The sequence below is a fragment of the Thunnus maccoyii genome, chromosome 10 (genome assembly GCF_910596095.1).
Source record: "Thunnus maccoyii chromosome 10, fThuMac1.1, whole genome shotgun sequence".
Lineage (NCBI taxonomy): Eukaryota > Metazoa > Chordata > Actinopteri > Scombriformes > Scombridae > Thunnus > Thunnus maccoyii.
The window spans coordinates 25,914,408-25,939,480 of record NC_056542.1 but is presented as its reverse complement, the minus strand read 5'-3'; the positions used below and the strand labels follow the sequence as shown (position 1 = coordinate 25,939,480).

The 25,073-nt window shown below is 40.0% G+C and overlaps 2 protein-coding genes across 8 annotated transcripts in view; one reads left to right on the top strand and one right to left on the bottom strand.

Moving 5' to 3' along the window:
- LOC121905142 (zinc finger protein 236-like) overlaps positions 1-2,004 on the bottom strand; it is a 56,248-nt gene extending 54,244 nt beyond the window's left edge. For 3 of the 4 annotated variants that reach the window (XM_042423152.1, XM_042423153.1, XM_042423154.1), the window contains exon 1: positions 1,880-2,004. In XM_042423152.1, the coding sequence (XP_042279086.1) occupies positions 1,880-1,931 (52 nt within the window). In that variant the 5' untranslated portion in view covers positions 1,932-2,004. Of the gene's footprint in view, positions 1-1,595; positions 1,693-1,879 lie in introns of those variants that run through there. The other variant, XM_042423155.1, reaches the window with a different exon arrangement.
- The window catches only part of LOC121905143 (zinc finger protein 516-like), a 65,560-nt gene continuing 42,479 nt past the window's right edge, over positions 1,993-25,073 (top strand). For 2 of the 4 annotated variants that reach the window (XM_042423157.1, XM_042423160.1), the window contains exons 1-2: positions 4,940-5,799; positions 7,834-7,911. The gene's annotated coding sequence lies outside the window, so the exon portion shown is untranslated. Of the gene's footprint in view, positions 2,074-4,939; positions 5,800-7,833; positions 7,912-24,340; positions 24,579-25,073 lie in introns of those variants that run through there. The other 2 variants (XM_042423159.1, XM_042423158.1) reach the window with 2 other exon arrangements.

The following is a 25,073-nucleotide window of genomic DNA, read 5'->3' as shown; positions in this document are numbered from 1 at the left end:
CATTATATCCACATTACTGATGATTATTTATCAAAAACCTCATTGTGTTAATATTTTATGAAAGCACCAATAGTCATCCCTACAATATTGTTGCAATATCTCATTCTCCAGCACGCAGCATAGCCCCCTCCACTCGCACGCATCGGAAAATATTGGCATGCGCCGTTGACCAATCACACATTGAGTAGGCTTGTAGTGTGATGCATGAAGCAAACATCCCTCATGATTATGTGAGCATTTCAAACAGAGGAATCAATGGAGCATGTCATTTTTCACTGCCATAAATACTCTTGAGAGCGAGAAACATTAGAGAGGGAAATTCAGGAAGCTTGGAGTGGAAGAAATGAGTCTAAAAAATGTATTTGCCGTGGGATTAGGGTGTCTATTCCAGTATTTGAAAGCAACTGGGCTGATCAAAAAAACTGTGTTCAGTGAAATATAGGGGATGGGTCATACCATTTTCCATATGCAAGAATGTTTGTTGCTTTACATCTATGACACCCTGTGTCCTTTATCTGTTTCATTTAGCCTACTTAAATAAAGATTAAACATGACAATTAACTCTAGTCTTTGTTGTCATTTAATAGCCGCTAATAAATAAAACAATCTGTATACGGGCAAGTAAAAATTGACATCAAGCAAGTAGATTTCTGACCCACTTATCTGACTGGCCAAGTGAAAAAAACAAACAAACAAACAAATAAGAACATTAACATTGAATCCCGCAATGAAAGAAACACTCAATTGAACCTGAAGGTATTTTTTCCAACATTTTTTATGTCCTATACATAATATCCAGTTTATAAAAAGTTAACTTTCCACTGAAAAAAAAGAAATACCTCTAAAATGTTATTCCTCACTACATTTGTATGTTTAACAATGACAGTAATCAAAGGTCTGAGCACTAAGAAGACTATTAATAAGAGCAAATATTGATCTGACTTGGTTTCACTCTCTCCTTACCTCCTTTACACACAGCAAATGCAGTTAAGTATAAATGTATTGAGTAAAGTAAAACAAATTGATTGGGTTCCTGTCACCTCATGTTTATATTATGTTTCTGACGAGACAAACTGTTTTATGGTATTTAACACACGCCCATGCTGGCTGTCACCTTCAATAGCTTTGCTAGGACAGTGTATTAGCTAACGTGTTTTATAGGAAATAATTCAAATTCAAAATAAAAATGTAACATGATATCGTGTTTAATGTTTTGTTGTCAACTATAGATGGCATCCGCATTTGGATTCACGTGCTAACGTACAATTTAAGTTAGCGAACATATATCATAACTGAGCTAAATTTGCAATATTGTATTCCAATGATGGCATCCAAATGCTACCAAACTGAATGCATTCGTACAACACATCTGAGGTGTCGGTATTAATGTGGATGTGGCAACTTCTTCCATACATAACTGATCCGTCGGCAGCTGGACAGACTCGCTACAGTGTTGCACGCGTTCAAAAATAACAATGGGCAACATTTTTAGCGTGTTAGCCTCGAAGCTACACGGTAGCAAAACGAGCTAGTTAGCAAAACACAAGCTAACGGTGAATTGCTGATAAAACAACGATAAAGTCCAAAAAGCGTACTTTAACTTAACGCTTCACAGCACCACCGCTCTTCCTCTCACGGACACCAATTTAGACTGGAAGCCAATAAGAAGAGCCACCGAAACGTTATTAATATCATTCCGCCTCAATCACTCCTTCGCCGCACAAAGCAAAGCCCACCCGCAATACTATATCCGGGGACTATATACACTACATTGAAGTGTTATTATATAAGGCGCAGATATGTTTGTCCAAATAACACCGGGTTATTTGGATAGATCATAGTCTCTATTTTTTATTCGCTGCATTTTGGTACTTGTTACCTGTTTCGTCGTTGCTTTTAACTCTCAGTTTGCGAGGCCGGCCCCGCGGCATAGTTCCAGTACTCAGGGCGGGTGTGCTGTGAACAATTTGCTTTTCAAAATGGCGACTTGGTCATCTGTGGACAGCAGCGTATCCGTGCAGACACACAGCTGCACGGAGTAGGGAGACATCTACCGTCTGCTTCTTTGTACATGTGGGTGTACAGGTGCACACAAAAACAAACACTTCTTTTTCTGTCTTATCAATAAGGGAATGTGCTAGTTCATAATTCTGAATAACTTATTAATTAAATATTCGTAGATGATGTGTACACCCTCAGTGCAAGTTAGGTTAAGTTTATTTTTTGTTGTTGTCCTCAAACAATGTGGTTGTATTGGTAAACAATACAACATGCATAGGTTATAAACATCAACAAATACCTTTATTTTGTTGTTTTTTTAATTTTATGATAAATAATTTAGACCACTGTACTGTAACCTAGAGCTGTACTGTAACTTAGGTAAACCCTCAGGGGCCCCGAAAGCCAAGAATCTTAATTGTTTGTTCTTAATCGTATCTTAATTGTTTGCCAGTATACACCACTAAAGCACATTAATAACTGAAATGATAAGGACAAAGGTGGGCAGCCCACTGCATTATTACATGTTCTGTCTACCCATACCTTTCTTGTAGAGAGGCCCTCTGTCCAAAGTTATGGTGCATATAGGCTACCTAAATAGATTTGTGTTTAAACAGAGGATTATAGAGGCCAAAAACTTATTTTTTGCCCTGGGGATCCCTAGCAGGTAAATCTGACCAAGTTTACAACAGTAAAAAAGTTGTCATTAATTAAGTAATTAACATCTAGGCTAGTTAAATGCAATTGAGATATTGATTAATAAGGCTAGTTTGATCTCATTTAACATATACAATAATATTACCACAAGAAATAAAAATACCATAAGGTACTGTATAATAAGGTGACCATAAATCCACCAATGACACAGCTCAAGTCCCGGACTATCAGACATAAAAAAATAAAATAAATAATAATAATAAAAAAGTATAATATATTAGTTTTTAACTCACATCAGGGTGTGAGGTGCGTTGTAAATGACTTATAATTTACTGTCCATTACATCATCGCTTAGACTATATTTTATATATTTTATTGTAAACTTCCAATTTATTTTTATTATTTATTATTACTTAATTTTGCATATATTTTGATTGTTATGCGCAATCAAAGGCAAATTTTTTGTATATGCAAACCTACTTGGCAATAAATCCCTTTTTTGATTTCTGATTAATACCAGCAGAGGGAGGCAGTGAGTTATGAATGGCTTCGGTCATTTAAGGCCCAATAATCCCTGAGATGCCAGCAAACTGACTGTGCTGATGAAATGGGATTGGTTGTGTTGAAGACTGTGCTACTGATCTCAACTGCCTGAAAGATTGTGTTTCACTCACATCTTATCTCCTCTACCTCTTCTGCCTGGCAAAATGAGTATTATTAATATAATTAGTGTGTTCATGTGGTGAGTATCCTAACACTTGAACTTTATTTTACACTCCAACTGAAAGACATGCAGGGGGCGTGCACAACCACACAAAAATGCATACAGGATGACTAAGGTAGTGTGAAAGACTATGGTTATCTTTTTCCTATAATCACATGAACCGAGTCACTTCCTAAATGTTTGTCTTCGGCTGTTAGTCTGGTGTTGGTATTGATAACAGTCTTCATACATTCATAATGACAGGAAGTCAAGAGAATGTATGTTTTCAATGGACTCTATTTATGGAATACAGAGCATTAGGGAGCAGAGATGTGTGTTAAAATGAGGGAAGAACAAGAAAATATGGATGGATGTTCAGAGTAATTGGAACAAAAACACTAATAATTTGTGTAGGTTAATTGATTTAATTATTGACAAAATAAATAAATTCCACAGGGTTCCAACTGGTCTTGGAATAGAGTTTTTAGATGTGCGTTGCATCAATTCTCTGAGGAAGTCAGGAAGAAGTCTTCTAATGTTTGTCCTGTTAGGAGAACATTCACAAACAGAAAGCAGTCTGACTCAGTAATAAAAGTCATGGAACCATTTTTGCCATGGGGGCCACTTTGGCATTGTTGTAGAAGACTTGTTACTAAAAATTGTCTACTGTAAGTTTCTATGCTTTTCAGATCAGCTACAGGATGTGTATGTGTGATGGAGTGTACCATTATGATTCAATCCTCACCAATTGCCATGAAATGTAACTGTTGGAGAACCTGTTTGTTCCAGCTGATGGACCACAAATTACTGTTCTTGATATCATCACTATTTCAGCGGTTGCATTGGAAAAAGGATTTTCCACTTCACATTATTATACAGTTCAAACTGCTGGTGGAATTGTTTGGTGAGCTAGTAGATAATTGACTTCAAGTATTCCATTCAGACCACAGTGTCCAGAACTGGATACTGCAGGCTAAACATAGCACATGTGCAATATAATGTAGTGTTTACAGTGGTTTCCAGTACAAATCCAGTGGTACAAACAGAAAATAAAGGCCGTTTACATTTCTGTCTAGTCTGGAATAAAACAAAAAAGAAGCACCATATCTGAACAAACAAAGAAAAGAACACCACCTAAACTCAAAGTTCCTCAAACAGGATCTTGTACATTGTACATTTAACATGTCTATAAATAGATGCCCCATCTGTTGTATGAATTCACCTTTTGCAGGATGTATAGAAGCCTGATTGCCACAGCAACATTTTTTGTCGTTGTCGGCCTACAGGTGAAAAGCTGTGGCTCGTTGCTGTGTTTTTCTTTGTTTCAAAAAAGGGGAAGTCAGCCCCTTTACTTTTAGTGAATAAGCAACCAACGAAGTGCATGTTGATTGTGTAAGAACATCTGTTCCTGCAAGGCCGCCAGTTACTCTGCCTGTCCCCTCACGGCTGCACAGGCCACTGATCTCACCACTGAAAACAAAAGACTGGACATCATTCTGACCTTGTGGGATTGTCCACGCCCCTCTTTCCTCCCTCTCCTTTTTTTTTTTTTTTGTTTTTTCACTCTGTTGTCTGCTGTCTTCCCTCTCGCTGCAGTCAAGAGGAGAGTGATCAATCATTAAAATTGTCATGGGCTCTGGGAGTGAGATTGTCAGGAAGCCCACCTCTCCTGGAGACATGCTTAACTCATGTTGTGAAAAAACCTGCTGAGTGTGAGAGAGCTGCTATTGTTGAGTCCCATCTCTAGCCTTGTCATTCATGCTAACAAGCCTCACCAACAACACCGACATCAATGATACTAGCAGTGCCTTTCCACAGACAAGGCTAGACATGAGTCAGACTTGAAAATGCGGTGCTTGTTTGCAACACTTTGCAGATGAGGTATCTGTGCAAGTGAAAAACTCCTATGCAATTAAAGATTAATTTCATGATTTCTCAGCAATGGGAAGCTTCGGTTGCATTTTAGTGACATCAGACTATTCAGAGTCAGAACAGAGACATCAGTTGTCTGAATGGTGCCCTTGCTGATTTTTGGCTTGTATGTTTTTTCTTTTCAAACCAAGACATTGTTGTCTGTAGATTCACCATCACCTCACACAGAGGCAGACAAAGACAAAGTCTGACTCCAATCTCAAACAAAGGATCAATTCAGACACAATATTCTCCATATGTAGCACAAGGCCAGGCTATGAATCCTCAATGACGGGGAAAGGGGTGACAGGTCTTACAATGACCCTTGGAACGACCTTGTTCAGTAACATTTCACATCCTGCCAGTGTTTCTTCTCCCAGGTGTGGTACAATCTCCCCCCTGCGCTGTCAGAGAGCACTGTCCAGATCCATGAAACCAATCATTCTTCGGCATCATGAAAACAGCATCTGACAGCCATGGTCGCCATGGGCGTCCTCCCCTGTGACCATCCTCAACGGGGGACCAGGGAGGTAAGGCCACGCTCAGCAACACTCCCAGGGCTGCTGGGTCTCTGCCTTAATAAAGAAGCTTTTGTCCATGCAAAGGATTTGTATCTTTTGTTTTGTTTTTTGTGAAAATTCAAGACACGACAAACCCTTAATGATTGTTAAATACGAAAAGTTGCAGCTACAAAAGACAGAGACAGAAAAAATATAGAATATGAATAAGAATTCAGCAACATTTACATTCAACATCTCATAGTCAGTAACTGAAACACTAGAATTACAATGAGATCTTGCTAACAGTATGCAGGCTGTGCAAAACAGCACAAGTAGAGCATAGTGTGACAGAAAAATGCATGTGTGGTATGAGAATATACCAACATATAAAATGTATGCAGGCAAAAAAATATATCTAGAAGTATTACTAAATCTGAAATACTTGGTGCGGATTACAGATAAAGGGTTTTGGCACTGTGAAGAATTTATAACTAGATATGTATATGTACACACAGTGTCTTGGTGCAGATATTGTGTGTTGTAAGACTTACTGTAACACATAGCTCAAAATACAGTCAGATAAATGCTGTTGGATGTGACAGACTTGGTGTGATAACCATAAGACTGTGTTTCACCCACCCATTGTTGCATATTGGTTTGTCTCTGCCTACCTTTGTCTTTTGTCTTGTGCAATTCACTGTCAGCACACTGTGTAGAGGGATGTGGAGATAAGGGAGTTGTTTCTGCATATCTACCATTTAGCCTCCCACTGGGTACTATGGGGAAAGGAGGTGGGAAGGACAAAGAGGGAGAAAACATTTCACAAACAAAACCATACAGCCAAACAAAAAAGGTGCACACATTAATATACAAAACTAAATCTGAACTGCTGTAAAATGAAGCCCAACTCACAGTCAGCTGTGCTTGAAAGATGAAATAGCATTGCAGGAGTGTTTTGTAATCAATAATGCATGGCTGCCCATCTTCGGAAAAGAGAAAGCCCTTCCAAACACACCAGAGGCATCAGACACTTTTCATTTCATGCTGAAGGTCAGCAGAGCAGCATTGACGTCCCTACAGTACATACAGCTACTTTACACATGGAAGTAAACACATAGAGAATGTAATTTTGAAATGTTCTCCGTCCACACAACATGAACATAGATGTTCATACGCTGTCATGAAGGGATATTTTTAATTAATGAGAGCTTCAAATGATTATTCCAGCCTAGTTGTGTAATCTGATCCCTAATGTAATCCACAATCTACTAAAAATATGTTAGTCAGCTTCTCTTCATTATTATTTCAATATGATTATTTAGATTAATATATTAGTGTTAACTGTGACTACATGGCCTTGATATAAACTCATCTTCAACACTCCTCAATGTTTTCAGCAATGCCCATCTGTTCAGTCCAGATTACTGTTAAATATTAATCCCTCTCCATCCTTACTGCATTATGACATTATGTTCATCACCTGGTTGGGAGCCATCGTCTGTATCGATTTCCCTCCGGCTTCCGCACATCTGGATGTTAAATTATTCTGACCGCAGCCAAGCCTCTCCTCTCCTCAACAACTATAAATACAAACATGCATACACACTCATAAAGAAATACCCTCCCCACATATACACACACTCACCCCTTGTACACACAGTGCATACTCATCTGTGACTGCCTGAATGCAAATGCACATATAGACATAAGCGCAAACAGAGTCCCTTCCCCCACGTTTTAGTGACACGGAGTACATGAAAATTTGTAGTTATATTTGGATGCACATAATCGCAGCCTTGTGCACACCTGTGTGCGCACACAAGCATGCACCAGCATCTGACTGTAAAAGCCAGAGTGCTGAGCTAATGCTTATGCACTGAGGATGACACGTAAGGATAATCAGCTTCCTACCACATGAAGCCATGGCCCCATGACAGCGCAGATCAATTAGACACCATTAAAGGCTGGTCCCAGAACAGCCATGGAAACTTCCTAATGTCTTTTTTCCCCCTCTGCATGGTGCTAACAAAATCCATCTTCTCCCTTGCCCAAACCTAATTACAGGTAGGGATGCACTGTGTGAGATGAAAAGCTGGGAGACGCTTTGATGGATGGTGGGCTCCTGCAAAACAGAGCAAACAGGTAATTAACATGACAATGGGGATGAGGCGGGGGTCTCATACAAAGACACAAGGGTGGTGGCGGGGCTGTAGGAGCAGAGGTGCGCATATGTGTGTTTCATGCGCTCGTTCGGAGGGACAAAGCAGAAATAAAGGGAGCTGAGGACCAGAGCTGGAAACTTTGATGTGTTGTGTAATCCTTTCACTACGTATGTTACGGTGAGGTGGAATGGATAACAGTCCTGCAGGGAGTGACCAGATGCTTAACAGAGATGTTGAGAACTTGTGGAGAGATAAATAATGTATCCTTTGACAAAGTATACCTTATTAATTATTCATTGCAGCATATTTATGGCTGAATCAGTTGAAATTGTCAGGTGGATAGCGTAAGAGGCGCTGCTCCACTTCAAACAGTCCAGTTCAGTCGGTGTATAGATCTGACAAAATTATCTCCCCGTCTCTTATTTCCCCGTCACTTTGCAAGCTGAATTCAAAGAGAATTTGACTAATTTTAAACAACATCTGGTGTGTAAATGTCTCATTAGGAGATAACAGAGAAAACACAAAAACGCTGAGTGAAAGCAACAGCATATACTTCCCTACTGTATTTTATGGCTCATGAGATTAGAAAGCACTCCTCATGAGCAATGGCTGTGCTTGGGGACTTGCATACAATAGTAAATGGCTATGGGCCATGTGTTACACTTCTGTCAGGGTTTCTATGTGAGGATAGCAACAACTGCTTGGCAGCCAGTTTGTTAGGTAATCTGTATGTTTTGTTATTGTTTCATAAGGTTTTAATCCCTTACATAGTGTCAATATGGTCTTAGACAGATGAAATAATGAAGACATATGACAATTTATTAGCAAACACACAGTGATATCTAACACAAAGCTATAACTGTATTGTTAAAAGACCAGGAACATTTAGTATAGAATAAATAATTTGCAGAAATAATTAAAAAAATAATTTAAGATTTTCAGTCATCTTAAAAATAGGCTTTCCTCTTAGCTTTCCTTTGTGAAAATGTCAAGCACAAAAACAAGAGGAATCATTTGAGAATGACAGACAGTATATCAGAACTCCTTCATAACAGCAGTAAAAAGTAAGTTTGGAAGTTGCTTTATTAGACAAAAGCAGTTTTGACAGTAAACGTTCCTGTGAAAGCAGAAACTCTTAAGACCTCTGGGAGAATAGTCCTTAGACATGGAAGGCTTGAACACACATTGTCATGTGTTTTGATCCCAGTAACAATGATGACAATCGAACACAGTAGAAATGACAAAAAACAGGAGTAATTTGAACTTTTTAGGAATTTGTGTAGTCCGTCAACTTTACCCAGTGGGCCTATATGTGATGAGATGACTGACGTCAAAATCATCTCTGTATCTCTTCTTCTGTCTGGCGAGTAGTAATTGTTGACAGCTACCATTGTCCTCAAAATAGATGATGAATTATTTTAACTATGTCTAAATTTGCCTTGGCTTGTTTACCAGCTATGTGGGTTGAAATTGTTGACAAAAGCTCTGTCAATGCAAGATCTCTCTTCCTACAATACATGTATAAACGAGCATAATTTGATTGATCAGAAAGTTTAAAAAGTTGACCTGATAGGTTTTTGCATTTTTTATCTTGTAAAGCCCCTTTCTAAGTGTACAGATTTTCTTTATGTTTCGGATGTTGCTAGTTTCTGATTACTTCACATAGAGCATAAGAAGAGAAAACATACTGAAAACATTTCTAAATGTTGGCTTTATCAGTTAGAGAACCCCCTAAACTAGTTATTGGGGCAAATAATCTGGTAACACAATATTTAAGTACAGTGGTTATACCACAGAATAATTCAAGCAGAGGTACAGTTTTACTGTCAAGTGCATACGAGTTCCCCACACATATTCTAAACTTTTCACAACATTTCTTCCACTTGATATCTGATTTTTATGACTACACTATTATGATGCAGCTGTGAATAACTGTCCTTTGGAGACAGTCCTTTGGTTGGTTAGCGTTTTGTATTTGTAACACCTTAGTGACCCTTTCACAATCTTCCATGACCCACTGGTGAGTCATGACCCCAACTTTTAAAAGCAATGCTGAAAATATGCTTCCCCCTCCCTTTACTGTCCACACATTTTTGTTTAAATGAGTCAATCTGTTAACATGCTGACATACGGTATGTTTCATACAGAACCTACATTGTAAAATACTTTTGCATTTCCCAACGGCTTACATTCAGACCGACCCAAACACACAAGAAAATGCTGTAAACCCCGGCTTGATGGCCCATCACATGATTGAAATACACAGTAATTCCCAGTCTATGGCAGAAATGTTCTGTGGGATTAGTGTTGTGGACAAGACTCCTTTGTTTTGGATTTCAGTATAACAGCCTCTCTGCGCTCAAATCATTTCACAACTACAAAACTCCTTTCTTTTCAACAAATAGAAACACTGAATGTAATCTGCCAAATCACACTGACCTGTCTCTATCATTCGAAACACACCTCATTATTCTCTTAGAAGCAAAGAAGAAAACAGCTAACATTGCCAGGGACAAGCTAACATTGCCTTTTCATTAAAATAAATATTTCAGCTACATATTTAAGCTGATAGCAGTTAAGCAACAATAACCATACATCTAACAAAGCTTGTCCTCCCTAGAAAAATGACACAATAGCCAAAAACGACCTATAGTTACGTTTGAGTGACAGACGCCATCTAGCAGCCAGGGTGACAAAGGTGACAAATTTCCATATTTGGAGGTGGCGGGTTGGGTGGCTGGTTAGATACTAACTTGCAAAAAGTGGACTTAGTAGAGTTTGCTGCAGGAGACTGCTGTTCGCTTCCTGTTTCCAACCACAAGTAAAACATCATTATTTGTAACAATGAATTGACAAATTATGTTGTCCTGCCGATTACTGCTGATAGAGGCGTCTGATTAGAAAATGCTCCTCTGGGTCGTTCTTGGAGCGTATGGTCAAACGACCTATGTAGTATAATTTGGAGGACTTGTTGGTCTGACGCCAAGCTATATGTCTAGTCAGTACAATGCGGTTGTGTATCGGAGAAGGGTGTGAATGAGAGACTCGCAAATGCTTTCAACAGAGACGCTCTGAAACTTCCAATGCACATTTGTCATGCTTTTAAGTGATTTACAAATGAGAGGCATGCAGGCTTTGTGAGAGAGACAGAGAGAGAGAGGAGTTTTCAGTGAAGAGCTTTGTGTGTCCCTGCCTACCCACAGCATATAGATGGAGTTGGAAATTGTGTTGTGCGTCATCAGTGGTCATTAAACTGGGAGATACACCAGAGCCATTTGCAGTATGGTGATGAAGGGGAGAGGGAAAAAAAGGGAGATGATGAAAATGATAAATGTTTTCCTAAGTTTTTTTTTTTTCTTTATCCTGACAGATCATAAAATAATTTAGCAAGAAGAAATTTGAAATGTAAAGACAAAAAAAAAAGAAAAGGGGATAAAAACTGTAAGAACGTTGATGTGTAATGAAGAAATAAACGTTTTGCATTGAAATGCATTTCATTGTATGAATATTCCTCTCAAAATATGTTAAATATAAGTCGTGTTTATTCATTCATTTATGTTCACTTCAGTGCACGTCCCCTGACACCCCACCCACTCATTCCCATGTGCACGTACACACACACACATACTCTCTCACTCTCTCTCACACACACACACGCACACACGCACACACACACACACACACACACACACACACACACACACACACACGCACCCGCCACTGCATAATAATAACATACAATATCTCAAGTAAACATACAAACTCCCAGTCAGTGACAATATCTTGCTGGCTCTTTTCCAGTCACTTATAACTCATTTATTATGACTTTCATTCAGTGTGCAGGGGCAGCTTGTTTTAGCCAGGCAGCCCTTGAACAAAGATGAGAGGGAAGAGAAAAAAGACAGAGGAAGAGGGAGGAGGGACAATCTAAAAACCACCCATCCCCCTCTCGGTAAAAAAAAAAAAAAAAATGCAGCCTTGCCATGATTTCCTCCCTCACCTTCCTATACAAGGCTTGTGTTTTTCAACTTTCCTATTCAACTTCTTTCTAACCCTCAAGATAATGTAAAACACTCTGATTTGTGTGTTTAACCTGTGTTACCTGATTTGTGTGTTTTTACTGGCTGTGGTATTGATTTTAGGAAAGTTGTTGGCAAGTTTGCCATTTGAGGCAACAGGTTTCACATCATGTTAGCAGTTAAGCCTTGATTTGTTACTTTGATAAATGTTGTTTCAGCGCGAGCCCGTGCAAACATAGGCTCAATATGTCCACAATTCCTTTGCAATGAGGTCACAAACTAACACATTTCAACGTCAGCTGTTTTGAACATGGCTTCTGTGTTGGAGCTATTGTCTCTGGCTGGAGCTGTGTGTGTGTGTGTGTGTGTGTGTGTGTGTGAGTGTGTGTGTGTGTGTGTGTGTGTGTGTGTGGGTGATTCAGGCGCTACTTTGCAGAAGGGATTGGGGGTGGGTAGAGGGTGTTGTGGAGATGAAGAGGGTAGAAGTGGGACCCTAACCCCCCCCCCCCCTCCTCCTCCTCCTCCTCCTCCTCGTCCTCCTCCCCCCCGACTCATCAGTTCAGTAAAGTAAAGCATAGATAGGACTAATTACAAAGTAGGTTTGAGCACTCGGGGCAATACAAACAACAGCTGTCTGTGGCATAAGTAGGAAAGTCAAACACACAGTTGCGTACACAGACACACACAAACACACACGCCTTGGATATAATTTGCTAGATCAAGATAAGTGGAGGGCAACATGAGACATTTGTGTGTGTGTGTGTGTGTGTTTTGTGCGCTGCAAAACAACTATTTGTAAAATTTCGCAATTGCAGATAAACGTGCACCAATTGGAAAATGTCTATATTTACTGCAGCTGGTAAATTTAGTATATATACACAGTATGCTGATATGAATGGAAAACACTTGTCACAATAGCACAAGGCTCTGTCACCCTGCTGGCCTCGTGTAATACTTGGTGCACACTGTTCAGTTCATCACAGCTGAGGATGATGAATGTGCTACACCACTTGTATTCTAGGAAGTAGTAATTGCAGAGAGCAGAGGTGAGTTGAGCAGTAAAAAGATCTTTTTTTTTTTTACAGATTTGAATACTGTCAAAAGACTATTACCAATCTGTATTCTCAGAGACAAATTATTTTTTCCCTGAGACAAAGAGCTGTGACTCATTGAGTTGCACATATCCTTATTGATTTTATCCAATAACTATTTTTGTCTTTCTTTTTATTTCATTTAATGTTTTGGTTCCACTTTCTTAAAAGTAAATGATTTATCAGCCATTGATCAAACCATTTGTTACAACTTGTAAACCTTTTATGAAGGGTTCCTTATTGGAACATGCTACTAAAAGGTCAACTGAGCCTAAGTTGTGTATATCCATCAAGTGTGCAATAACTTGAGTTTCACATACTCGCAGGTGGAAAATTACAGCACACAGTGATGTCACTCAAAACAGTGTTGACCTCACCTCAACTTTTGTTGCCGTCTGTCTCAACAGCAGTGACTGAAGTACAAGCGGTAGTGATAATATCAATTTCAACTTTTTAATACTGGCAAGGGAGGGAGTGTGTGTGGGGGTGGGTATGATGGTGAGTGAGTGAGAACGGTTGAGGGAAGGGTTAGGCGAGTGGGTGCGTAAGCAGGTTTTAGATATAGAACTATTTCGGATTCTGTTAAGTGTTTGCAAAGCAGGTAATATGGGGGCCTGAACTCTATAGCTCCTCCAGCTAAAATCATGTTTCATGCATCGTCAGTAGAACTGGATGACAGTGGAAGTCACCAAAATATACTCATATAGGCGTGTTCTCTCAAAACTTTCCCCAAGTGCTCTTGAAAGCTGTCAACAAAAATCTACAATCTGCTATTTTCTGTAACATGCCAAACACACACATTAACATCTTCATTTCAAACACAGCCGCCTACAGTACAACATGATGAGCACTAATGATAATGGTCTGATAGCATCTTCATTAGATCTTTCTGATCATATAATGCAGACTTGTAGTAGTTGTCTGTGAACCTTGTATGTAATTTGAAAATCTTTTAACATTTATCAGTAAGGATTTCTTCTAGAAGTAAAAACAGTATGTAAAATTTATGTGATGTTGATTTTTGTGTTTTGGGGTATAGGCAGGTTATAAACATAACATTACTATAAAAATGAGTAGCTTTAATTATAATAATTATTATTATAATTATATATAATTACAATATTGAAACCCAATTCTGACAACAAAAACCAAGATATTGATATGAGCATAGCATGCTATTGCAGGATATGGTTGCTGTTAGCATTTTGTGGAACTCAGCAAATTGACTTCAAACTTACTGTTCTTACTGTAACTGTAGTGACATAAATAGCCTGTTGGCATGACTAAATTGTCTGAGTCGTTGTTGGTCATCAGTAGGTCGTGGAAGCTGTCCACAATCAAACAGTATACTCAAACATGCTCAAAGTGACAATGCTAACACACTGATTTTTAGCATGTACAATGTTTACCATGTTAAACATCTTAATTTAGCATGTTAGCATGCTCACCTTTGCTAATCAGCAATAAACACAAAGTACAGCCTAGGGTGTATTTAGACATAATTAAAGTATTGGACAAAGTAAAATTTTGACCTGATTGAGGTGCTGGATGAACGGCAGGGGATCTGCACAGTGATTACAATTCATATCTGGGGGCAATATGATGTCTGAAACAAATTTCTTGGCACTCCATCCAATACTAGACATTTCACCAGAAACCACAAATGTGAACTCCATGGTGGCACAAGAGGAAAAGTCAGGAGGATTCATCTTCTTGGACCATGAATGTCTGTACAAAATTTTGGTAGCAGTCCATTCAGTGCTTGTTGTGATATTCCATTAATAATACCGACTGACAGAGCCATGCCGCTAGCATGGCTAAAAAAAAAGTATTTTAAAAAAGCATCAATAAAGTAGAGATAAACTCTCAGTAAAGTAAGAGCAATGTAATCACATTAAAAACTTTCTTTTAAAGAAAGATTAATGACTTTTTAAGTTGTTGTCTACAGTAAAATAAATTGTCAGTGTCATAGCATCTGTATGCTGCCTCATTACTGCAGCAAAGTTGTAAATATTCAGTCTCAAGTTATAGAACTATTCTTGAATTGGGGTAAATAAATATTAGAAACCTTGTGTATGCACATAAGAGTGAAATTGCATCACCACTTGACCTCATAGAAAATGGGTCGATTGAAAAAAAACAAAAAAGAAAACCACTGGTCTAAGCTACGCTTCAGTCTCATCACCTCAAACTCACAGGAACATGCTCATACACAAGCACTGTGAAAATGCCATCCATTCAGTGGTCGTTGTGTTGAATCAACAAATTTGTGCATGTGCCCGTTGAACTTTTGCACTGCCTGATGTGATGAAAGCCAGTGAAGAAAAGCAAGAAAATCTAGCAAGTTATAAATACAGCTTCTCTCTCTGCTTTAAAGCTTTGATTTGGTTGGACTTAACTAATGAAGATTATTTCTCCAAAAAAAAAAAGTTTGAATGAAGTGGAATGTTTTGCGGCCTTGTTCCGGGATCTCATGGACACATTTCAACAGCAGTGCATGTACTGCTGGTTGGAGAGCTTGGTAAATTGGAGTAATAGAGCCTCATGCCAGACAATAATGTGAGTTAAATCCTTTAGGGCAAGGAGCTGCAGAGATAGCCAAACAAAAGATAATCAATATCATATGGTGTGTCGCCTGGAGACTAAACCAGCCTCCCTGGCATACTCATCACATGCCTCTGAGCGGTTGTCTACCGCCAGATTCAATGTCAGACACAATGTCAAACAGGCAACACGTCCAGGGCAACGTGTTAATTACATCATCATCAAACAAATAAACATTCCTGTAATATGACAGCTTTCAACACAAGGTATCGGTTTGGATGTTTTTCAGATGCAATAAGACAATGGTGTTAAACAGCATGTGGCTAGATTACATAAATAAGAAGAGGTCACATAAATAACCTCCTTAAAAAACATTTCCTGACATTAAATTTAGAAATGTTGAAAAGCTATGATTCATCTCATTAGAGATATTTATTGACATCTTGCAGACAACTATAGTCTCATTTAGATGTTACCATATCCCAAAACACTGTACATGTGTAGTAAAAGAAAAGGTGCATGCTCTGTAAAAATAGAAACACAGAAATGATGGCAGGCTCATTTTACCAGATGAGAAAAGTGGAAGCGATACTATGAGAAGTCAGTTAAAAGGATGTTATACTTGTGTGTTTTAATAATGTCACTGGACACCAAATGCATGAGTACACTCAGCATTAGTTACAAAGCTGGTTGGTGACAGTGTAGAGCACAATAGCAGAGGCTTCAAATTGCAGTGTGTGGCAATGTATAGAACGAGGCTGGTGTAACACATGCAGGCATACACGCTAGCGTATGCAAGCTTTAGGCACCTTTTCCTGCCCCCCTACCACATATACACACACTCCCTTCTCTCTATCTCTTTTGAACCTGAGGGCACACAGAGCCGGCTCTGTGTTTGAATTAAAGGGCTATGGCTGGAGTGGACACTTCCCTTCCTCCGTGACAAGCTGTATGTAACAAGGGTCGCTGTCACTAGTGAAAAAAAAAAAAAAAGTCATGCATGCATGCGTGGCAAGGTACAACAACAGCTCCCTGCCTGACTTCCTGTTTGCCTTTTAAGACAGACATGGGATCTGTATGAGAGCTCTGCAACACACTTGCAGAATGACATAAGATTTGATGATGAAATCCTTGCTGTGATATTCTCAGTGTATCCCTGGTGGCTGTTTTTGTCTTATTGTTTGTTCCTGCAGCACCTTGTGTCTGAACATGCATGGCTGCCTTTGAATGAGCCGGTGAGTGAGTGTGTGTACTGTATGCAAGGGAAGGAGGGGTGGAGTTGGGGGACAGAGGTTTAGCTGTAGGGAATATGTAGCTACCTTATGAGTGCGTGTTTGCATTTGTGCACTTTTTGCATCAGTGCTGCTCATCAACTCTCTTGCAACCAGCTAGTGCACTTTTTCAACGTGTGTCATGTCTACATGCACACACGCTATTTTCGTTAATGCAACAAATATAATTGTGGTTGCATGTGGCTACACTTGCTCCTCAATCTGTGTGTGTTCAGGGCTAGTGGGTGTGTGAGAGTTTTTTTTTTTTGTGTTTTTTTTTTTTAGAGTGATAATTCTGCTGAGAGGCAGGCAGACAGTAGGGGAGGGTGAAGGAGGAAGAGGAGGAGGACTGAAGACAATGTCAGCGCTGCAGTATGATCCTGTATCCATCAGGCTGCCTCCTGCAGTCACCGCTGCTTAAAATGCACTGGCACAGACACTCTCTCCCTCTCTCTCTCTCTCTCTCACACACACACACACACACACACACAGGAAATGGCCTCAATCACTGTAGCACACAGTCCACAGTTTCTCATTCCAGATGGGATTATGATGTTATTATTGCACGATTACGCCGCATAACTATATTAGCAACAGAACACAACCTGGGACTTCTCAATCAGTCACCTTCCCTTTATACTGAGAGGACTTTTCAACAACCCTTTCCTGCCTCACACACAGATACACAATGTACACACCCTGAACTAACAACAGCAGAGGTCAGCCATTTACCTTTATCTTTATCCTCCCTGCCGCTGGTGAATTAGCTATTATAAGCATGATTTAATGATATTTGTGCTGTGATGTATTGCCACTTTAATGCTGCTGACTTTATGTTGATCCAGTGACGCAACAAGATTTGTGTTGCTTTTGGAGGTTTTTTTGCAGGTGGATGTTGTGGCCCAGCTGAAAACAACACTGCTAAAATAGCATGAATGATCACTCATGTGGGTGGATCCACCCTCACTTCCCCTCCCCACCCTATGGAATTTGATAAGATGGGAAGGAAAGGTGGTCAAAGAGAAGAAGAGGAATTGAGAGAGGTGGGGAGAGAAGAGGAGGGGGCAGGGAGGAGGGAGGGGGGGGGGGATGAGAGAGATGTGAATTTTTTTTTTTTTTTTTTTTTTTTAAAGGAGGGGTGGAGTGGAGGAGTGCACCAGGAAATAGATGAGATCCAAACGCTGTTTCAGATCGAGTCAACAAGATACAGAAAGAGAGAGCGAGAGAGTGAGAGTGAAGGCAGCAGCACTTCCTCCTGTACAGTAGAAACAATGAAGAAAAACCATATGCAGTCATCCTTCTTTTACCATTCTACCCACTGAAGCATCACCTGAAGAGAAAAAAAAGAGAAATTTTCCACAACACGTGCAAAAAGCTGCCACTGTTTCACACAGCCACACAGTAAAGGACAAGAAAATACAGATTCTCTATGTGCTTCGATTAGATTCATTTAAGTGAATCTAATTTGAGCTCAATTCAGTTCAAATTAATTCTGTTTAGTACAACTGAGCTAAGAGAGGTCTGGCATCAGAGTCCAAAAAGGGTGTTTATTTGCCTTATTCAAAAGAGGTAATGTGATATCCCATGAATATTTAATGTTGTATGGCAAGATGTGAGCTTCCTTGTGCTGCTCACAGCATACGTACAGTATGTATGTGCTCATGGTCTGGTTAGGCAACAAAGCACATGATCAACCCCCCACCTCCCCTCCCCAACACTCCCTGAGGTATCTCCTTGAGGGTTCTCCTTGCACTCCTTTGCCAGCTGACAATTAGCATGCGGTTGCTAATGCACTCACTACAAGCTAATTGAGCACAAGGGGGCTGAAGGTGTCAGTCACTGGAGAAGGCTTGTGATAGCGGTGTATCCTAGTAGCGAACACCACTGCCTCCACTGCTTCCATTTAAAGAGAAGAGAGGATCAACTCGACTCAACCGTTTGAGAAAAACTGGGTCACAACAGGAGCAAAAGTAATGGAACACAGTCAAAATGAAAGTGACAACAAGAAAAGAAATATTGGTGAGGTTACAGCAGACACGTGAGCATGTGTTACTATAGGAAGAACGGATACGATACTCTCACCCCCTTTGATTCAAGTGAATCATTTTCATATAAATTATTATTAATTATTTCAATATGAGAGAATTCAACCTGTAGTCAGGTAACTCAAACATGCAGAGACACCACATACAGTAATGTAGATCTGTGCTGGCTAGAGCAGTGCACATTGCTGTGTTGAATACCACGGGTAGCTATTATAAGAGCTGCCCTGAGGTGTGCGTATGTGTCTGCCATGCATGCACAAGCAGCTATGCATGCAATAGTGTGCAAATGCATGCATGCATTGTTGTCTGCATGCACCGCTGGTACAGTATAGACAGCGCACGTGGGAGATTTTCAAACCCCCCTTTTAAAGGTGAAGGTTCACTGAGGTATGTTTTAAAATGCTGAGTAGGTGACCTGCAGACTGAAGGGCGTTCAGCAAACAACAGAGAAGCTTCTCTGCCGACTGGGTCCAAGAGAGAAAGAGAAAGGACACCTTGGTGTGTGTGTGTTTGGCCTGACATTCCCTCTGACTTGGAGAGCAGGAATGGGGAGAGGAAAGCTGTTTTAAAGACTGCTCTCTTATAACAGGAAGTATCTAAACAGTGACTCACGTACTACAGGGAGAGACAGAGCAGGGAGGCTCTGCTCATTGTGTTGTACCTATGTATCACTCATGTCTTTGTCATTTTATCCATGGGTGTGAGTGAATATTTTTCTTCCATGCATGTTATAATGAACGTCAGGAGTGACTGTGTGTGTCTGTGTGCGTAGATCACATTTTTCAAAACAAGGAATGGTGTGTGTTGTATGTTAAACATGTGTAGTGTGTGTGTGTGTGAGTGTGTAAGGAAGTCCATACATATAAATATGTGTATGGGTGTGTATGGGTGTGTTATCTGTGTGAGCAGATCACATTTCAAGAATACAGCATTGCATTTGCATCTGTGTTTGTATGCTGGAAGGGCTCTTGTGTGTTTTATATATGTACAGTTGAGAAGATCCTATTTCATCATGGGTGTAATCACTTACTTAATAGTCTTGATGTTTATGAGTATTTTTGAGGAAGCAGTGATGTTTTTTAGCAGTTAGCATGTGCATCCATCAATGTGTATGAGGGTGTGTATTTTCTATGTATGCAAGTGCTCAGGGAGCCCCCGTGGAGCTCCAGGGCTGCGTACACAAAGCACTGTGCCTGCCGTTGCAATTCAAGGGCTCGTCGCTGATAAGATGTCTGTGTGTCTTAAGTCACTGGTACATCAGCAGTCAGAAACATGGCTCCCTCTCACTGCACACATGCTGAGCAAACAAGCCTGACCTCTGCAAAACATGCACAACACAACACAATGGAGTGACAGTTACAACACATAACATACAATAAGCTGGAGTTCCTTTTAACAGCAGTATTTATAGATCCGTATAACCTCATGTTTGTCATGCCTGGAAAAATGTTGGCCACATTTTGGTGGCGTTGAGTGTGAAATGTGCCGACAGTGCCAAGTCAATAAGGCACTCATTACAAGTAACACAAAAGACTTTGATCCACAACTATTTGCAGTGTGTAATCAGATTGATCAGAAATGATACATCACTTTGTCCACATTTTTTCCAGACCTCTGAGTTATCACATTCATTTTCCATGCTTTTCCAGGTTTTCCAGTCTTTTAAGGCAGTGGTTCTCAAACTTTTTCATGTAAAGGACCCTTAAACTGACACAAGTTAGACCACAGACCCCCATCTGATAGACTTTTGCTTTTAGATGTTTTATTACAGAAAGTGTAAGAAAGCAATGACCAAAATAGTCATACATTCTATCATTGTGTTATTTATAGATGGAATTATAGTGAAAAAATAAATTATTCCCCTTTTTGCTGGGGACCCCCTGGAACCTCCTGAAGGACCCTTGGGGGTCCCGGGACCCCACTTTGAGAACCACTGTTTTAAGGAAGCCAATTTTAACCCATTCCCGCCTGGCATTTACATGACTTGGGGACAACATGACCTAATTAATTCAATTCATTAAATCAAATGAATCATTTCACTCCTGTGATTTTCAGCAGGTGATCTTACTACTGACGTGTACTAACGTGAAAACATACTAGAGACAACATGTGTGTGTGTGTGTGTGATAACAGAGTTGTAGTTATTGTGTAATAGACTAGACTAACCTTAAATTTTAGCTGTTGTTATGTTTGCCATCTTCAAAAATGTGTGTAAAACAGGCTTGAGAACCTGTTTGACTGAATGTAAAGCAGCATTACATTCTAGCGACATCAAAGTGACAAACAAGAAAGTGAATAATATTTTATCTGCAGAAGATATCCATTTTAAAAATCAAGTTTTAAAAAAACTGTACGAGTGTACGTGTATGAATGCAGTCTCATTTCTGTCAGTCAGTATCTTTATGTGATGGTAGAATAATGTAAATGAATAACCATGTAAATTAATGTCACAACATCTCATTAAAAAAAGACAGAAAGTGGAATTTTTCCAGCCTTTACCAGTGAATGAAGTTATTTAGACATTCATTCAGTTTCTGTTTTTAGAAGTGAGATCAGGTATCAGTGCATTACTGTATGTCTGAGTGTTGCGACAGGGTGGATCAAGGAGGATGACTCCTCTGCTGTCTATATAATGACACTCCACTGGCAAAGAGTGAAATTACATCACCTTCTATGGTTTCTATGCCATGACATCATTTCAGATACTAACATTTGTCTGAATAGACCGGTAATCAGGACACTGACACAGTCTTTGCGCACTTCTTGAGTCCTTAGCAGTATCAACAACTTTTCGCTGATGAGACAATAGCCGATAGTTCCATTTAATGCGGAACAAACCATTCTGCCGCGGAAAAGGGGTTTCAGGAAACTGCCAAAATACGCACAGAGGCACCCAATCTTACTTTTGTGGGAGGGATGTTGCTGTGGGTGACAATTCCACATCTGTATCCATATATTTTACTTCAAAACGACAGCTTTATGTGATATGCGAATAAACGCGGAGAGGGATCCCTGCCACGCCCTCCCATGGGACAAAATGGACTGGACCTACTCAATCATGCACTTCAGCATACATTGCAAAGAGCATGCTTTCACCTTTAGGATTGTCTATGGTTCTTGAAGTCACCCTGGATTATTCTTCTTGATAAATCAGGTACGCACATCTCTGATTTCCTCTCTTCCGTCTCTTTCCAGTGAATAACACTGGACCACCCTGTGCTTTGAATGGGAGGCGATTGTCTGATCTTGATTTATAAATAGGTTACAAGCAGGCAAGGGTGTAAGGGTTGATAAATGATATTTAATGACCTCCTGTCGGTGATCATCTTCAGGCAACAGAGATTTAAGTGTGTAAAATTGTTTCAAATTTTCACTTTTTATAGACACTATCTAACTTGCAGTAGTTTGATGACACTTATGATATGATCTACGTGAGTCATCATACTTAGTGTCAACCTTTAAAAGGCAGCCTAAACTCTAAAAAAAAAAAAAAAAAAAAAAAAAAAGGGAATAAACTGAGCATGGTCAGACTCATGCCGTCCACCAACATCCTTGAGGTTAAGCAAACTTTCCACCAGCTCACCACCATGAAGTGCTCATCTCTTCCTTGAGTGAGTAATTTTTTGGACAAGATACTCTTATCACCACAGCATCAAACAGGCAGAAATTGCGAAAGAATGAAAAGGAGACAGCCTGCATAAGAGCAGTTTTTTTCCGTTTGTTAATGATTTTCTTTTTATTCACACGAAGACACACAGGCTGGAGGTGGACGGTAGGAAGGGGTGGGGGTGCTGGTGGGGTGGGGGGGGTTCATCATCCTTATTAGGAAGTCGTGTCCTGCATAATATATAGGCAACTGCCACTGAGCAAGGCACAGGTGCCAGGAGCCGGAACGGTGTTTCTTCTAGTCATTAATATGAGGATCTGAAACCGCTGGAAGCTCTCTGGTGTGTCGCATTTCTTCTTCTTTCAATCTCTGCGCCAATTCCACTTCAAGCTCTCGGAACTCATCTGCATGCGGTGTTTCTGTGTGTGTGTGTGTGTGTGTGTGTGTGTGTGTGTGTGTGTGTGTGTGTGTGTGTGTGCGTGCGCGTGCGTGTGTGTGTGTTTGGGGGAAACATGTGGAGAGGGAGGAGTAAAGTGAGGGGGTCGATCGAGTGTTTCGTGTGTGTGTGTATGTGTATGTGCTGTGTGTGTGTGTCTATGGGAGGGGGGGGGGGGGGGGGGGGGGGGCATGCATGTAACTTTTTTCTTTCCTAAATAATGATGCATTTACAGGATGTGAGCCTGCTGTTATGGTAAAGGAACACAATAGGCTGCGGCTGCTGGGGTCTCAGTACAAGATAATCCGAATTAATGACATATTCTAGATTCTCCTTCACTCCATTATTTGACATGTAGCCTACATACAGGTGACTGTATCAAAATGAGGCGATGTGGGTAAAAAAAAAAAAAGTAAGTATGCAACCCGATCACAGATAGTGCTATCTGCCTGTTCTACCAACGTGTCTTTTACGCACGAACCCGATTGCGCATGTATGGTACGGGGCTGCTGGTGAGATGGGGACAATTGTTCAGTGTCGCCTCCTCTTTGGACAGTTTAGACTAAACACACATGAGCACAGCAGCTGGTCCCCCCCCCCTGATAGGAAGCGGTGGAGACAGAAGTGAAACAAAAGCACAGTGAAATGTGCGACCTATGCGGACTGGGGTTTAATGTCAAGGACTACACCGCGGGGACAAACTTTTCTGCTTCTCCCTTTTCGCCCTCGATCTTGTCCTCGGTGTTTCATACAGGGCTCCTTTCCATTTGTGGTGCATTCAGGTGCTTCCATAAGTCCCGCCATTTCCATGTTAGAGTTGCGCGAAAGTGATAAAAAAATTCCATAGTCGTTTAAGATAGAAAATAGAAAAATAGTTGTACTTTCCACTTTGACATTGGGAATGTTAGGGGATCACATATTTTTTTCATCATAAAACCGTCTATGTGGGATTACCCAGTACACTTCACATGGGCTATAAATAGGAGTTATAGGAAGTTGAGTGTCCCTAGGTCCCAGGCAGTGTCAACACAAAAAGTCAGAATTAATTGACAAAACATGCTGTGTATTTAAATGATTGAAAATCAAAACAATAATTCTAATATAAATAAACGTATTATCAATTCCATGAAGCAGGTTGATTTACCTGGAAACAGTAAATTTACATTGATAAATATTATCAGCGTACCCCACATGAGTTACATTTTTAATCTCAGAAACTGCGTCATATCAATGACCTCTGGATCTTCCCACTACGATTTACCTATTCACTTAATTACCACTCAGCCCATCTCTGAGTCACAACATTTCCCGGCAGCACGTGAAGGTAGCACAAACGAAACGACAGAGACGAGGGAGAGAGAGACACAGAGAAACACAGAGGGGAGAGAGAGAGGAACCTGTACTGCCCCACAACACAAGGAGATAGGAATTCGCCAGAGATAATCATAATTCCACGCGATTTTTGCAAAGTTGAACCGCGGGTCGCTGTTGTCAGTCGCTGCACTGGAAGATACAGTGTGTCTCCTCTTTATCTCTGCTGGATCTGGACTCTTGATATCTGCTTTTGGAGAACTGCACCGGTCTCTTTTTCTGTATATGTGTGTGTGTGTTTGAGCTCAGCGGTGTTTTAACTGGTAAGGAAGTGACTGTATATAATTATTATTGTTTGTTATTTTGAGGGTGTGTTCGCAAGACTACTGCTGCTGCTACTGCAATCTTTGGCTATTACAGACTACACGTCTTTGGTTTTAAACTAGTCATTTCCTTAAAGAGTGTTGGACTGATTAAGAAACGGGCAGCAAAACTACATGTGCTACAATGGAGATAAGGGTCATTATGAGGAATGTTTGACTGATAAAAGACTGGAACCTTGCAAAAAAAAAAAAAAAATGGAGACACAGTAATCATTTGATATATTTAGGAAGTGTACTATATAAATATCTGGCAAAATGAAGTTCCTAAAGGAATCTCATAGTAATATTATAGATGATTTAACAAACATAAACTTGCTATCCAGTAGCAGGAGTCCCTACAGGAATATTATAGCTATATGATGGGTGATAATAGGAGGTAAGGTAAAGAAAAGGTCACAATGAAAGCTATTAAACATTAAAGATACATTATACATA